At 40.3% G+C, this 17,944-nt stretch overlaps 1 protein-coding gene across 3 annotated transcripts in view; it reads right to left on the bottom strand.

The window, feature by feature from the left end:
• man1a2 (mannosidase, alpha, class 1A, member 2) overlaps positions 1-6,375 on the bottom strand; it is a 115,114-nt gene extending 108,739 nt beyond the window's left edge. The window contains exons 1-2 of one of the 3 annotated variants that reach the window (XM_044131741.1): positions 5,924-6,375; positions 1,912-2,442 (exon numbers count right to left, since the gene is read on the bottom strand). In XM_044131741.1, the coding sequence (XP_043987676.1) occupies positions 1,912-2,225 (314 nt within the window). In that variant the 5' untranslated portion in view covers positions 2,226-2,442; positions 5,924-6,375. Of the gene's footprint in view, positions 1-1,911; positions 2,443-5,517; positions 5,902-5,923 lie in introns of those variants that run through there. The other 2 variants (XM_044131742.1, XM_044131743.1) reach the window with 2 other exon arrangements.
• Between the last annotated feature and the right edge of the window lie 11,569 nt (positions 6,376-17,944).

The raw sequence follows: 17,944 nt of genomic DNA, 5'->3' as shown, positions 1-17,944 counted from the left end.
TTGCCCTAGTTTCTACAGAAAAACCCTCTGCACTAGTAATTTTACTCCTCCAAGAATAACAGTTGATAGACGACGCGTGTGCACATCCTCCAGGGTACCGGGTTCCAAACAGCACAACATGCTATTTGAACAAACCCTGAATATCATCTTGTATGAGAGGAGCAGCAATAAAGCAGCAGAGACTCCCCCACACCAAATCACACATGCAAATGCAACAACAACATCCAGCTCATAACCAGCAGATTTTAAAGCCTGTTTTAAACAGACGAGTGTGCGAGCTCGTAAAACCTCGACACAATCTGGTAGCAGGAAGAAAAGAAATTATTGGAGAACAGGGCCGAGGTGATAAAATGTCTGTTGTTTCAGAACCTGAACAATAAAACCCGGAGGGGACACAAAAGGTGGCAGCGCTCGCAGGAGAGCGCAGGTGTGCTGAGAGGCGAGGGAGGAGGGAACACCTGTGTTGACGAGTCTGGAAAGGTTCAGTGGAGCGTGCGTCCTTCTGCCAACAACGCCACACCTTTCAGCCGTCGCAGCAGACCTGTACGACCGGTGACAAACGCTTTGCTGGCTTAAGCTTTAAAGGCTCCTACAAACTTCAACCGAAGACGGGCAGTCGTTCGTATCTTACAACAGCGTAGACCACCTGGGGGGCACCCCTTCTGCTTCAGGGGACGTCGACCCTCAACTCTTGGGGGTTCCCACTTCCTCCGTTACAAACCGTTCACAGAGCTAGCGCCACACGTCCGCTTCCTCCGTGAACAATGCCGTTACAGTTTCCTTCAAGGAGTTATTAACCATTCAACCGTCCTATTACTGGGGCCAGGATTTACATGCCAAATGGAGTAAATCAATGCTAGTCATCATGCTAATCACTCAACATGCTAGAGACCGTCCTCAGTCACTAGTCATTTGCCTAATATTTTTTACATATTAGCCATGTTTAGTATGGTGGAAGGAGAAAGTGAATGTACGTTCACATGTTCGTGATGTCCCAATTGCTACTGAAATCATTTAAGCTAACAATGCTAACATTAGCATCTCATTTTAGCTTCAACATTAATGCTTGTATACTGAATGGATCAAGTCGGTGTTAGTCAACATGCTGGTGTCAACATCCTACTGGTTGTGCCAACATGCCAGTTGCTCAACATGCTAGTGATAGCCCTCATGCTAACATTAGCATTTCAGCTATTTTTTTTTATACATTAGCTATATTTAGCATACTGTATGGAGTTAGCTGACTTCCCATGATAGTGATATCCCACATGCTACTGACAGCATTTAAGCTAACCTTAGCATGTTAGCTAATTTAGCCTATACACTAATGTTTGCACACTGAATGAAGTAAGTTAATGTTGGGGAACATGGTAGGGATAATGCGTACCCTCCTGGTACTGTCAACATCCTAGTAGCTCTACATGCCAGTGATAGCTATCAAGCTAATGTTAGCCATAAAGCTAATATGAACATTTGAGTTATTTTTTTCCATATATCACATAAATGGAGTCCATGTTAGTCAACATGCTAGTGATACCCCATGTTGCTGTGTTCTAGCTAACCTTAGCATTGTTGCTAATTTTCAGCATCAGAACCCTTGATTCAGATTTGACCAATACACACTTTTTAAAATTTTATTCTGAAATTTTGTAGTTATAGTAGTTAGTCAGTGAAGAATTTCACAAATGTGCGTAATTCTTCGTTATCTCAGTTAAACGTTTTTCAGAAGTATTCATGTCACCTGCGGATACAAAAGCCGCATAGTGGAAACGGACTAGTTGAAAAGAAATATCAAAATTGCTGTCCAATTTTGTTTGTTGCCGTGCATAAAACACGGCAACAAACTTCTGACCAATCACACAACACTTTGCACAGAGCTAGCAGCCAGAGCGGGAAGCCGTTCCGACTCACCTGTGCCTGTTCTCGTCATGTCCTCCCTGTCCGTGAATTATCACCTGCCCTGAGCCGTGCTTCCCCTCTTTGGGCGAGTCGATGTGCGGGATGAGCACGTCCTCCAAGCCCAGGTCGAAGCGCTTGTGCTTGGAGTTGTCCGGGAGGAAAAAGAAGGCCCCGAAGCATAGGGTGATGAAGGCACTGAGAATGAGGAGGAGGATGAACTTCTCCGACAGCCTCAACGTGGCTCTGTGGTGCGTGAAGGAGGAGGCGCCCGGCGACAGAGTGGGTATCCTACGGCCCGACAGCGGCAGCAGAGCCGGCGTCGTCATAGTTTCTGGGTCGGGTTAAAGAGTCAACTCGGGGGAGGGGTCGGGGCAGGAGGGTGGGTGTCGGTTTCCAGGTGCCACAGAGGTGGTGGTGTAGCGGCATGCGTCGGCTGCTGGGCGTTATTATCTCATCCCTGCGTTGGGGCGTCGAGAGGCAAAAGGGGAACAAGGCGCCTCGGCGAAGAAGCGACTGGTCGGGAAGGAACGGGTCATGATGAGTCTGGAAAGAAAAGACAGGCGTTACTAATGGCGTCCATTTATAAAACCAGACGAAGGAGCAGATCTGCTGGCACGCCTGATAAAAGGTAATTAGCTTTTTTTATTGCGGCAGGATAACTTCACGCTGAAAGAAATGTGAAAAATCCAACGTTCCATTTGAGAACATTTATCCAATCGATAACAGAAGGGCACCGTTGTTAGTAATCTGAAAAACAGCTATTAAAATTCAATTCAAAAACACTTTATTCATTCCATAGGGAAATTAAATGTCATAACTCATATCATCCAAGTATCTCTGTAGAAGGGAATGGTGTGAGGAGGAGGGCATCTCTGACAGCAGTCAGTCCATTAATGAATTAGAAGGATGCTGCTCTGTGAAGGTCTCATGACTGCAAACGCTGCTAATCCACCTCATTTGCTTGTGCCGCGCCTCTTTACACCTCCGTCTGGTGGCACGGTTAGAAAGCCGGGCAGAGAGGTGTTGGAGTTGGGGATGTCATCCTTTTCTGTTCTATCATGATGGATGGAAGAGACGGTTTGAATATAACTGCACTACGGCTGAAACGATTACTAGTGATTAATTGACTAAATGATGTAGATGTCAACTGATTTAGCAATCGATTAATCTTTGACTGGAGTACGGAGACTCAAAAAAAAAGTCCATTTAGTGAGAGAACAACATACTCACATGAGTAATTAAGCCAAAACTGTAAAAACAAAAAAACCCAAAAAAACCATACACATATATTTCAGATTTTTAAAAAAACAAACATATTTATAAATATGTTTCATCTAGAACTCCTGAAGTTGTATAGTTCAAACTCTGTAAAAAGAATATAAGATTTTTTTTTAAATCTACAATTAAACACATTTTGAATCCAATTTAATCAAAAAAAAAATGTCAACATATCAGCTCTGCTCTGTATTGTTCAGCTGAGCAGAAAGAGCTGAGCTTTTTATATGTTGTTATAAGTATGTTTTTTTTAGTTGTAGATGCATCTTTTATTACAAATGATCAACTATACGCTGAAGAAATGGTATTGAATTTTAGGCAATAAAATGCTTTTCTTTTCATTTTAAAAAGGAATTTATTTTCATCCATTAATGTATTTCTGAATATTGAATGAAAAAAAGGCTTAAGAGAAATCTGCAGAATATGTAATCAGATTATTCAATTAATCATAATAATAATCAATTACCAAAAATTATCATAAGTTGCTTCCCTAAACTATACCTTACTTTATATTTATAGCTTCAAAGAATTCCTATATTATTGGGGTGAAAATACGTTATTGATACAAAAGTCTCATTAATTTAGCTGTTAAGCTACTAGGTTAAAGTCAGTGGTTCCCAAAGATTTTCTGGATCCCCCCCAATAAAAGAAAAACAAAATCAACAGGACACACACATCGTCCAACCAGACATAAACCTATGGAGTCATATTGCACCCCCCTTAGGGGGCGTGCCCCACACTTTGGGAAGCACTGCGTTCAAGGTAAGGGAGGTCACTCAGTCCTGACATCACAAACATAAACAGGTGGAGTTTACTAACCTCTACTAGGACTTTAACTGAAACCCCTTCATCAGATGACAGCATGAGGCATTCACTACCTCACCTGGTCAGCAGGTGTGTGGAGACTCCACTGAGCTCTGCTGCAAGCCGGCTTACCTAAAAACCTGGGTTTTGGTCTGCCTTCAACTGAACCTCGACGCGGATCGCTGACCGCATCCAAAATGATCGGCGGTCCGCGCTCTTTGGTCCACTGTCAAAAGTGCAACTTGAAAACGAGGGTTTTAAATTCTCATCATTCTCTTCCCAATCGAACAGAGTCTGACAAAATACCCTGGTGTGAAACGGCTGCAAGCTGCGTTTTCTGGCAACAGACGACCCAGGTGGTTTTGGTAGGAATCAGAAAGAAGAACTGTGTAGAAAAGCACTTCATGTTCTTCACAAAGTACATGGAAGGACCTGCGACGATGAGGCGATGTTTCTCGTCTTAACTGCAAAATTCTGCCTGGCTCTGTAATAGTTTGTTAATTACCAAAACAACAGAGAAACGCAGGACACACAGACCTTCTCCAAAAACCAAAACAGACCCCCAAAAACCTACATCCAGTGGAATGAGCTGAACAGAAAACGGTGTGAGAAATGGTGAAAGATTCATCTCAAGATTGAGAGCTGCACCTTTCAAAACAGAAATTACACAAAGTAAAAAAAGCAGAGGTGCCAACAATTGTGCCACAGATTAATTTCTTAACTAAATATTTTTAGATATTTTCTCAATGAGTTTATGAATTTATAGGCTTTATTCGGTCATTCCACAACTTCTCCAGGGAACTATCGGCATCATAGGGCAACACGCACATAGAACGACCTGTTCGGAGTTTTAACACTTCAAAATTACAGAAACACGTCGTGAAAAGTCAAGAAAAATCTACACTTATCAGATGAAACACCAAAATTGTAAGCAATCCTTTCCTGAGCTGTTTTGTCATATTCCCCTCACACACACACACACAATAATCCTTAATCCTCCAGCAATGAGAAAAATGACAAACATATTTCCAAGAGGCTTAAGGTATCAGGAGGCTGTGCAACAACTGTGTGATCAACAGTCCTGGACTTCATAGAGCTTTTTTTTTTAAGTCGATTTTGTTGCACTTTGGTACAGATTGTAATCTCGCCTCTCATTAAATCAGAAATACAATTAACATAACTGGAGAATCGGGATTTCCAATCTGCTACGAGAGGGGAAACAAACGAGTGCGGTTGGAACATGCATTAAAATGTACGAAATATTCTCAATAAATACAACGCAGTCGTTTTCACTCTAACAGACAAGAGATTCATGTAATATCCTCGAATATGCACTTGAAAAAAATGAGGGAGTGGGGGGAGAAAATAAACATCATCCGAGGCTGTGCCCTGTTATGTTGATGGGTGGGCAAATGTTTGACTTCGAGGCAAAGATGGGTGGAAATAAAACAAATCAGCCCCGCGATTAAAAGACTAAAACACAACCAGTGAAAGTGCCGTTAACACAAACTACTATCCGCAGGCTGCGTTTGCTCATACCGCGGGTTTTTTGTTAACGTCATCGTGGAGCAGCGATGTATCGTCGGCGTGTTCACAGGCTGAATACCAAGTTCATTTTGTGACAGTGCCAGCCTGTGAGAGCTGATTAGCTTCTATAGAAGCTAACAGCCAGAGAAGCTAACTTCTGCTGCTAATACTGGCTAACAGAGGATGTGGGGAGGAATGTCGACTAACGCCAGAGGAAATACATGAATAAAAAAAATGTTAAATATTCCGGTTTTGACGTATAAGCTTCCTGTTGTGTTAAAAACCCAGCTGGCGGGTGCAAAACGCTGAGCTTTAAAAGCCTGATGGGAACGCTAGCCGTGTGGCTAGGCTGCTAACGCTAGCTAGCTGTGAAGCTATGGAGTGACCGAGGCGCCTCCTCGGTGTGCTGCATCACCACCTTTCTCGTTCGCTCTGCGAAAAACGAAGCCGTGCGGGATTCCCGGTCCACCTTTTAGATGCTGTCCTCATGTCCACGAAGGTTCCAACGCCGCTGTCGTGACCGGCTGCGGGGGCAGCACGGCTCGGAACCACAGAGCAGCGTTCCGGCCAGCTGAGCTCCGCGGACGTTGAGGAGTATGTTGATGACCAGCCGCTCCGCTCTGATGGACCGCAGCGACGGACTGACTGAGCTGCTGCTGCCGCTCCGCGATCCAGCAGCAACTGCTCAGCCTGCCTCCTCCGGTTAGGGACCGTCTGACTAAAACGAGGCTGGCACAATTACTAAGAGACCATATGGACTCATGATGTGCAGAAAATGAAGCAATGACCTTCTTCCATGTACAAACTATAAATATTCACAAGACAAATATATTCACCCGAGCTGTTTTTTGTTACCGTGCTTTATTTGTTCTCCAATAGCGATAAATAATTTGAGCTGAATATAATGTACCCCAGGGAACCACAATTAAGGCACAGTTGAATCAGTTTCACCATTACCTAATAAAGGAACATGCTCGTGGATTATTTATTACTCCAGGCCAAATATGACTTTAATACTGCTTGTTTGCCTGAGATAAGCTACTGCGAAATTCACTTTAATGACATGGAAAGTAACTGCACTACTGGTGAAATTCTTACAGTATATGTGTGCTATAAATTTGTACCTGTACTTTGGGTCTATACATGTTTTTCCTAGTGTGTTTAATTTGTCCTTTGCTGCGCCCTGGACCAGACTTACTTGAGGGAAAACATTTTATTTATTTATTTTTAAGTGCTGTGAATGTTTTACAAACATTGCACCTTATAATAAATGATGTGGTAAGAAAGAAATTTACATAAAATAAATAATTTTAATATTTAAATTATTATTTAAATAATCATTTAAATATATAAAAATGTATAAATTCAAATACACTTAATTTATTTAAATTCATAACTATATATATATATATATATATATATATATATATATATATATATATATATATATATATATATATATATATATGTATATATATATATAAATTGTTATATTTAGTATACTTATTTAATATAAGTTACTGTTTTAAAGCAACCATCCATCAATTCATGCTAGGTAATGTTTAGATCTGTGTCTGTGATCTGTAATTTGAATGAGTAAATATATATATAGCTATATTATTTTGATAGGGCACCAAAATGGACTCCAGCCCAGGGGCCCTTATTCTTCTTTGTGCAGCCCTGGATGCATCTAAAAATGATGTTCAGATTCAATTCAATTCAAAAATACTTTGTTTATACCACAGGGAAGTTAAATTTAACTCATATCATCTTTAAAGAGTCGTTCTGGCAGGTAAAATCTCTGGTAGCAGCGAATCTGAAGAGGCCTCTGACTGAAGACTGTTGCTGTTAAACAGACTGACGAGAGTTGAATTTCCTGGCATGACAACGTTAGCATGTCCTGGATGACATCATCAGTTGTTGGCAAGCACCGCTAATCCAACTCCTTTGCTTTTGCCGCTCCTCTTTAAACCTCCGTCTGTCCAGATGGTTAGAAGTTCGGGCAGAGTTGTAGACATGACTCTGGTCTAGAAAAAAAGATTTGCATAAACAAACATGCGAATTAAACCAACACGTCCTGGGGTTTTATTTCCTCTCTAAAAACAAATCTGTTGTAATTTCCCATGACCTGACAAGTCACCCGTGACCAGGATCTGTTTAGTCAGTTGAAATCTGAAAACATTTACAAACTTTTATGAATGGATGGTTGTTTTCCTTCCATACATAAAATCGTTTCAAAACGCTGATTTTTGGGTGATTGCTGTTTCCAAACTGTTGCTCCAAGTCGAGACAAAATTGCATCACGCTATAGATTGTATCACACATAAAGCTGAGCAAACAAACAAAACAGATTAATTCGTCTTTAGTGGTTCGTTCGTCTTGTGCAGGAGGCTCGGCGTCAGCAGCAACCCTGCGGTTGATTGCCGCGTTGCATTTAAATAGATTTCCTGTATTCTCTGAATCCCTCAAAACGGCGAACCGTAAGACAAACGTCTTTGTAGGGATCACGAGGCTCATCGATAGCCTCTTAAGCACTACGGGGGTCTTAAAAGGGAAAGAGAGTACATGCTGGTTACTTTGTTTCTTTACTTCGTCTGTTGAGCTCCGCACACCAACATCTTCATCAATACGATAGTAGGCCTAGCGCAAAAATGTTTTTACTAACGAGCTTCATTTTCCGATTGTACAATCCCTAACAAATAGAAAGTCGCCTTATTGGTAAAAAAAATAAATAAAAAAAAATTGAAACGGCTGGGGAAAGTAATGTAATTAAGCTATATGCATTCAGCCTACAAACTGAACATTCTGGATCGATACGCTGGAAAGGTTTTGTATTTCAAATTGACAAAACTTTGCAAATTCAGTTTGTTTAATCAAATGTAGCGTGGGTTGAGCAGCCAGGACAGGAATAGTCTTGCATAGCAGTCACCCCACTGAATTTCTTCTTTATTTATTTTTTACATTTTGTACAAACCCTTAAAAACCTTTCAATGTATTTTCTTTTTGAGGAGTGTGGGGGGGGGGTATTTAAAGTGCTATAACCTAACAGAAAACAAGATAAAATGGAAGGAAAGGGAGCCATGTTTTGAGTTCTTACAAATAAAAATCTAAAAAAGTTTTACATGCATTCGTATTTAGTTCCCCTTTTCACCTATAACAAGTTTATTCACTAAATGTCAGCATTCATTTATTTCTTTTATTTTTTATCAATTTTTTTGTTGTTGTCAAGCAGATGTGAAATCGAAATTCATTTTGCATACAGCACATACAGTACACTGAGCAGTTCGTACACAAGGATGATTGAGAGCGCTAAGTCCCTCCTCCTGGCTGTGATTGGTGGTTTTTGATGGGGAGCGTTGTGTTTCTGCAGATGACGGTGAGACCACAGCAAGGAGGCGGAGAAGCTTGAAGTTTTCACAGATTATCAGTCTCGTGTCACAACATAGTGACAGTTCTAACAAAAAATAAATTAATTAAATATATATCTATAAAACACTATTGTTTATAAAAAAAAACACTTACTCCAGGTTTAAATGTGCAATGAGCAATTAATTAATATAATAATAATTGTGCATAAATCCATCTTTGAAATGTATGTTAAATGCAATTGTTGGTAAGAAAAATGCATCATCAACCGATTTAAAGGGGAAACATACCACTACAGGGGCCCAATTTATAGGACAAATTTATGACTAGGATTAACCAAACAAGCAACCAAGAGTCATAGGTAGGCCTGTCACAATAACTAATATTTCTGAACGATTAATCTTCCCAGAAGGTATCGCGATAAATGATTATATTGTTGTTTTGAGGTAATTTGCCAGTAATATAATGACCATAATGGCTAAATAATGCAAAAACACATTCTCAAAGATCAATAAAAATTTAAATTCTAATGAACACGTAACACTGGCACTGATAGACATTTTAATTATAAATAAATCAACAGAACAAAAGAAACAACTAATAAAATGAATTATGAAGTCTGAGTAAATAAAATTATCCTTCAAGAAAAGGTTTAGTCGAGACCAAACTCCAGACTGAAGACTTTTATCATCCAGTTTTTGGTAGAAAGAGAAAAATGATAAATCATCAAAATGGAAATTATTAGAGTTTGTCTTAACTTATCAGGCGATTAATTGATTTATTGATTATTGTGAGAGGCTTTGTCATGCGATACTCTGGAGGAGCTGCAGAGATTTTCAGCTAAGGTGAAATAATCTGTTGTCAATTGGATGACAAATACACGTCTTAGTTTTCTGAATTTTCCTCATTGGAAATGTTGGAAATAATAATTTTTTCATGAAAAAAACATTCAAAAAGTGTAAGTACTTTTCCAAGGCATTGTATTGACCCCTATTCTATCATGGGAATTTTCTTTTGGCAATAAGGGAAGTGTCGGGCCTCACCATTGTCTTCAGGAGCATTTCCACCTCTCACCCAGCAGTTTTCCGTTCACCCTGGCCAAGAGCACAAACCCAGCCAGGAGCTTGGCTTTCGCCACTAAAGAAGGCTGTAATTTGTCAGCAAACCTCAGCAATGACACTTCTCTAGCTGGCTGACATGTGTTGCGACTTGGGTCTGGGCCACAAACCTTGTTGAACCACAGACTCTCACACCAACGAAGGTGACCGTGTTTTGTTCCGCTGCACTACGTCTCAGAGCACTTAACTACCACTTTCTCAGTCTGTTGGGGGGGGAAATAAAGAACCACATAAACTTTAAAACCACCCATTCAACTTAAGTATATATACTTTAGATAACAGATAACCGGAAGCAAAATCAAGTGTATAGAGCTTGAGGAGAGTGATGGGAAAATGCAGCCAGTGTAGCACAAATGGCTACATTTGTGTACAGAAAAGATTACGCAAACCAAACCATTTCACAGTCTAAGAGCTCCTGCAGCAATTTTCACTGATAACGGAGCAAAATGAGCAATTAAAACTATCTGAAGCTCTGCTGCAAAAGTAGCGCCTTGAGATTATTCAACCCACACTGCAAATGAACTTTACTGGCAAAATTCAAACTTGTGTTTGCTATAAACAGAGCTCACAAAGGCGGGGTTAAATGTTAAACCCTCTCGCAGTCCCAGCTCGAACTCCGCAGAAGAGGGAGGCAGATGTCACGGTCGGACAATAGGGACGCAATGGGGGAGTGTCCTATCAGTCCGTCAGTTCCCAAAACCGCGGGGGGAAACATGGATAAAAAGCTGACGCAGGATCCGTTGGAATTGTCCTAGAACTGTGGGCGGGTTTTAAATTAAACTTTTCCTCCAAAGGGAACTGCAGTTTAAAAGTTATCCAACCTTTACAACAGTGTTCTCTTCATAAAAGCATTTGGTTGCATCAGGTGAACATAAAATGGAACACCTCAAATACCTGGCAATGCCACATAACATGATGGAAAATGGATAAAAGTGAAGATACCCGTCCTAAGTCATGGGATATAAAAACAGACACCAAAGGTCCTGAATGTTCCCTGATGCATAGACGGAAATGTTGTTTGAAGGTTTAAAGTTAAAGAAACAGCGGCTATGCCACCTGTTGGCAGAAAATCAACCGTTGCCACTGGATTACCGGGGAGACAGGGGATCAAAAACCTTCGAGGGAATGCAAAAGACCTGCAGGAAGACTTGGTAGTTTCAGTTTTTACAGTGCAGCACATACTAAACCCTGGAGGGCCAAGAAGGAACACCACTACTCATCTAAATATAGAAGACAACCAGGCCTACCATACCTGCCTAAGCTGTCAGGACACGTTAAAAAGAAAATGTAGAGAAATCAAGTCTAACTTGTTCCAAGCAATCCAAAAAAGATTTGGAAGTTGGAGAGTATAAGCAAAACTGAAACTTTTGGAGGAAAAAAAGAATACCAGATGAGGGTCGGTGCAAGTCTTTTTGGCTTGTTGACCAACATGTCAACATCAGTCATCAGTCATTCCCAAACTACTCTGAGTGTAAAATACCTGCTATCATTAGCATCACTTGTAATTAGCTTAAATCATACCAGTCTCATTACGTTTATTGATTTTAACCTCACAGGAGTAAAAGAAATATTGGATTTTGAAATGCAGCGTGGTATTTAAGTGTGTCATATTATTTGAACAATCTGAAATTAACTGATAAACACCCAATTTACAGTAAGCAAGTTTGAAATCTGACATGACAGCAGCCATCAACAGGAAGACATTAACCATGATTTGAGTAGCAACTACAAAAACAACATAGACGTTTTGTCTGTGTGTGACAGCATTTAGTTTGAGTTATTTATTGTTAATGGATAGAGAGAAGGAACTGCCTATTTTCACAACTTCTGTTTGATGATAGGTAATCTTTTGCTTTCTTTTTGAACTGATAACACCCAATTGTAGCGCCGCATTGCCATCACTACGCACCAACCTGTGATCCCCGCTGACAACGACAGTGACAGCAGTATTGTGCTGAGTTTGGCTACATCGGTCCGCTGAGTTCATCAGCCAGTCCTCAACTTCACCACCGGATGGGGATAACAGGATTTACAGGACAACCCCGCCAGGAGTGAATTAGAGGTTTGTAGCGAGGGGCTACCACAACGAGTCACACTCTGTGCCTTAATATCGCCGCTGAGATCCGATAAACCTCTGTCCGTGTTCAGAAAGAGCTGAGCGGTCACAAAAAGGCCGACAGTTTCCAAGTCAGAGACGAGCTTCTGAGAGACGGCAGTGAGGGATGGGAGGGTGTCCTTCACATCAACGCATCTTTATTCATCACAGACAGAGGGATGGATTTCTGGACTGTGAATGATTTATCACACATTTCACCCACCACAGACACAACAACGCAGCAAAGAGAGAGAGAGAGAGAGAGAGAGAGAGAGAGAGAGAGAGAGAGAAAAAAAATAAAACACAGTGTCCTCTTTGTGATAAATAGGAAGGCTAAGCAGAGAAAATACCACAAAAGTATACCAAAGACAAAGAGATGCTGTGGTCCAGAAGTGCAAAGGAACCAACTGTGATCAACTCTTAACTCTGCAGTCTAAAGATGGTGAAATCTGACAGTTTTTCCCCTCTGACTAAAGTCTTGCACCTGTGGGAGTCTGCCTGTCAGAGCTCAGCCAAGATCTACTCTGACCCCTGGCTCTGGTGCACAAGAAGTGTGTGTCTGAGGCTTTAATCCCACGCTCCAGTGCTGACAGCTGCATATATCGCTGCGAGGGAACTCTGCTGCAACCATCCAGTTAACGGTGCGATGCGCGGACTCCGACTCCGTTAAGAGGAGAGGGACTGAGAGCATTGATGCTTCTCATCGAAGCAGTGCGTGAATATTTCTAAAGAAGTTTTCGCGGTTTTGTCATCCTACAAACATCGGCACGTTTTATTGAAACGTTATGAGACAGACCGAAGTCAAAGGTAGTGCTTATCCAAAAATTAGGATTTTTTTTTTTTTTACAAAGAAAAATCTGAAAAGTACGGCATAAATTTGCTTTTAAACCCAGAGGTAGTGGCTTGTAGAATCCCCGTTGTTGCAATTACACCTGTATGTATTTTGGGGGGCATCTCTTAGCTTGCCCATCTAGATTTTGCAAAACTGTACCCGTTTTTATTTTGTATGTGTAAAATGTCTTGATAGGATTGGAATGAATTTGGATTAAATCCAATTGTGCATCATTTCTTTATGTGCACAAAGTGAATCAATTTGATCATGACGTGTATTTTCATGCACCAGGTTTTATTCAGAATAGGCGAAGAGTTGTAAAATATCCCTATAAAAACACAGAAGTTGTTCTTCTGTACTGAACATAAAAACAAACAAATGCAGTAATTGTCTCTTCCTGAGTCTTCCTAGTACCCAGAATGAACCTGATGATCAATCGGTATAAACCATGCCTTCGAATACAAGTTCATTCCAATTGAGCTGAGTTTCTTTTATCAAAACTAATTAAAATTTGTTTCTCGCAGCATTGAAGTACAATGTTCAGAAATTAAGCGCACCTCCATGCCTCCAGGAAGTTTATGACCGTTTACATATTTTAGCAGCTTCATTTGACAAAAAAAAATCTCTCCCTAATCCAACAAGTATAGATAATTTATATGAACTGAAAAAACCAGACTGAAACAGCGTATGCAGTAGAGAAGTGCGTCACATGCTTTGCAACAAGCAGTAGGAGTAACCAGAGTTCAGTTCACCTCCACAGCTCCGGGTTGAGCGGACTCAAACTTTAGCATCAACTTTTCAGACCCTTGAAGGAAGCTCATAAATTTTTAATTGTGAAAGAGATTCACAGTGTTTACTCAAAGCAGGCAGTAAAAGTACATAACTCAAGATTGCACTTGTACTTCTATTTTCTAGCTGTCTGGCGGTGTAACGAACAAATACTTTCCTGTGGGGATAAATGTTTCCTCCAGTGGGTTCAGGAGGAAGGCTAATAATCTCTCTATGACTCAGTAACACAAACATGCCATGTGTCTTGTGTGTCCCTGATCAATACCCGTTTGATCTGTGGCTCATCGATTAGTCGAGCTGATTAGGTGCTCATTACCCCAACGCCGTCCGTTTTGATTTCCAGTCCAATTAAAACTAATTCCCCTCTACTGCTGTCTTCTGATCGTGAAACGGACTTCATCCTCTGATCGATGATTTTCTTTGCACCAGAGTTCGACGAGAAACCAACTTGTCCAAAACAGTGGATCTTGTAGTTTACCATTCAGTAACATTTCCGAGTTTCCCCCAAAGGTCTGCCGTTTGTCAGATTTCTAACATGTTTACAGCTGTTTCACGATGTACTGACCTATCAGTCAGCTGCTCACCAGCGTTGACTCTTGTTTACTCCTGAGAAGATTTAAAGATCCAACAATGCCAAAGGACTGGCACAAACAAACGTTCCCAAAGCATTTTGTCATACAAATTGACACAAATTTGCGCCAACAAAAGCAGTTCTGCAATTGACTATTTTAGTTGCAACCCTCTTTGAAGCAACCATACAGGAAGACCTCACAGTGTTTGGGCCAGGCATCCTAAAATGTGTGAGTTAAACTCATTCCTCTAATCAGGCGTCTTAAACTCAAATTCCCAAGGGTGTCCTCCATCGTTTAGATGTGGTTTTAATTCAGCACACTTGAATTAAATCTGATTCAGGTGTGTCGGACGCCTGTCCTCAAGGTTTGGTGTTTTATATCCCTTCTCCAATCTGACTAAAAATATTAGCAGTGTTTCTCAAATTTAGCTTTTTAAAAATATGGTTATTTTGAGGTACAAGAAAGTATTTCATTTTATTAATCAGGATTTACACAAAAGGTCCTGATGTTTTCTGAGAAATTATATACTGTCAATCATCCATATCAAGTCTGAATTAGTCATTTTTAAAGTTTGATTGGGAAAGTAGACATGAAGGAAACAAACTCTTGGGCTGACTGCAGCTGATTTTGTTCTCGATTGCCTCTATAAGTAATTTTCCACTTGTCTTTTCAATGATGATATTTTCAAACCCTTTTTTTTAAAATCCCACCAGTGTGATTTCTTTTTCACTACATAGTGGTGATGGAACAGATGTAGATGAAGTAGGTATGAGATTGTCTTCCAAAATGTAAATTTTGGGTTGTTTAACCTACTCCTTACATGCATAAACTATAATGACGACACAATGTAAAATAACAGAAATTGTGTTTAAAGTATTCCCATAGTCCTCATAAGTTTACATACGATAGGAGGGTTATTTATCAACTGGCTGTTTTTCAGAATATATTTATAACACAAAAACTCTTTTTTTTACTTTATGTTAGAAGCTGGGTGAAGCCATTCATTGTCAAACAACTGTTTTTGAAATTATGAGAGCAGAAATTGTAAGTGCCGGTATTTTCAAAGGACATATCGGCACAATCAACCCTAACTGGAAGATCAGAAAAAGAGAAAACTAAAAGAAAAACTCTCCTCAAAACTGAAATGAGTTGCTGTTCCTTTGCTAGCTTGTCTTATGTGTAACCCAGCTCATCCTTACTGATCACCGCCTTTTAAAAACACTTGATCTCCAATTAGGAAACTAAGCTCGTTTTGTTACTCCATCAGCAGGGTTCCAGCGAACTTACACTCCGGTAACTTCATAAAAATAGGCTTTATTGGCTTTTACCAACTGCTCTTGTTTCCAGAGGGAGCTGGTTAGCTCCATTTAGAGCTCTTTAACCACATTACTGTCACGACCGTGGCCTGGCCTCTTTGTTTGTAATCTGATTACACAGTGTTTGACCTGAATGACCTGCAGTCACTGTGTGTGAAGCTTTATTGTTAAAAAAAACAGCTTTTTTTTTAATACAGTGTCTTGCAGTAGTTTCAATAGCGCTTAAACTTTTCAAGGGCTATGGAAAAATCACCTTGTCAGGTGACAGTGATATTTGTTATAAACATCACTGTATTTGGGATTTATTTATTTATTTTCTTAATTTTGAAAAAAACTAAACTTTGCACTCTGAAAATACAGACTTCCTTTTGTCACACCTGAAGGTGAACCTCCGCCCCAGCCTCAAGTCTTCTGCAAGCCTTGAGACCGCTCATATTCTTAGACCAGCTTTTCCAGGCGGCGTTTCAGGTGACCTTCATCAGACAGTGTGTGTGACAGTGTGTTTGCATATACGTGACAAAGACGGAAGTCGGCGCAGTCCCTTTTGCATCCCAGAGATGAAGTGCCTCTTGGAGAGGGATGTCAGTCGCTGTCACAACACTGGATTAGAAGTGACATGATGCTGAAGTATGTGACCTACATCGCTGTCATCAGAGTGAGTTTTTGTTTTCTTCTTTTAAACACATCGGGTTGCTGTTCCCGTTTTACAATTAAGTTGTGTTATTCAGATTTATGTCAGAGACATCTCAAAACTAAGCAAAATCTATTTATTTTGGGGTCACTTTGCAGCTTTAGAGAATTATGACATACAGTCTGATTCATAAGAAAGACAGAGATGTTTCCTGGTAGATTTCCATATTTCCAAAACCTTTTGTTTTCAGGGAATTTGTTGATTTTTGCACCGTAGAGGCAGAAAACTGAGAGACTGTCATCGCACCATGCTGGCAAAGATCTGATCATCATGTGACGGTTTACCTACTTTTGAGACAATTTAACTTTAAAAAAGTACAAACAGGTGACATTTTTCATTTACAATGAGAATACTACAGATGTTTCCTTGTAACATGTTGGTTTTCATTCTTATCGGGCAACTTAGCTGCTGACAGCATCCAAACTTTCAGGAGCTCTCTCTATGTCTGGATAATGTGAACAGGCAAACCACGAAAACATAAAAGGCTCTAAAGATTAAAGATTAAACAGAAGAAGAGGCATGTCTCAGCTGTGAGAATACATTGCATCACAATCTCTGACTCACTCAATTGCAAGGTACAATACTTTAGAGCTCAATGGTGTTTTATGAGGTTCAACAAAAGCTTCTGCGGTGTGTGTGTGTGTGTGTGTGTACCTTTGTGTGTCTGCAGATTTACGTCCTTTTAAATTAAGTCACTGGAAAGAAAAAAAATACAGAAACAGAAAAAGGGGAGTGTGACAAAGCCACTCTTTAAGCCATTCCATCATCTCAAATCCACACCTGTCTCCATCTAATGGGAATAAGACAAAGTTGGTGTGTGTGTGTGTGTGTGTGTGTGCATGTGCGTGTGCGCGTGTTTGTTTCTAATACCTCGTGGTGACCATTTTCCTGACATATACTACATTGTGGGGACCCACTGCTCCTTGTAGGGACCGAAGCCTGAACGCTGTTTTTGGGTCAGGGGTCAGATTTAGGACAAAAGTGTGAATTGAGTTTTGGTTAGGGTTAGGGTTAGGTATGTAATGGTTAGAGTTAGGATAAGGATAAGGGTAAGGTTTAGGCTGTAGAAATGAATGGAAGTCAATGGAAAGTCCCCGCAAAGATAGCTGTGCAGAAGTGTGTGTGAGCCTGCACTGACCTTTAATTTTCAGCTCTAGCCACTTTTCACAATCATTAGGAAATAACTCACATTTCCAATCTGCAGGAAGGGATCTGCTCCTGTTAAGGAGGTAACACAATTACTCAGTGTCGTCTTCAAGCAGCTCTATGGTGGCTTTCAGGTCCTGCACTGATTAAATAATCATAAAGACTCAAACTAGCTACGACATGCTTGGGAAAGCTGTAGTACGTCTGAAAAACGAGAGTTCTGAATTATTTGTTAAAAACCACACAACTACTGCAGTTTATTGCCACCAGGAAAAGTAACTTTCTCCTGCCACCTGCTGGGGTTTTAAGGTTACTGCTATCTGGTATGATGAGTTTGCAGTCAGTGGCTGTCCACCAGTAGGTAGCTTCACTCTGTAAATGTCGCTACATATGACTTAACATAATTGCCTCATAAATCCCTCTAATTTTTTTAAACCTAACAAGAAATATTAGTTGTTTAAATAGGGAAGAAAGTTTATTACTCCACACCTACAACATGTTTGCTACAGTTCTT

The sequence above is a fragment of the Gambusia affinis genome, linkage group LG11 (assembly GCF_019740435.1).
Source record: "Gambusia affinis linkage group LG11, SWU_Gaff_1.0, whole genome shotgun sequence".
Classification (NCBI taxonomy): domain Eukaryota; kingdom Metazoa; phylum Chordata; class Actinopteri; order Cyprinodontiformes; family Poeciliidae; genus Gambusia; species Gambusia affinis.
Note: the sequence above shows the minus strand (reverse complement) of the source record. Positions and strands in the feature narration are given on the sequence as shown.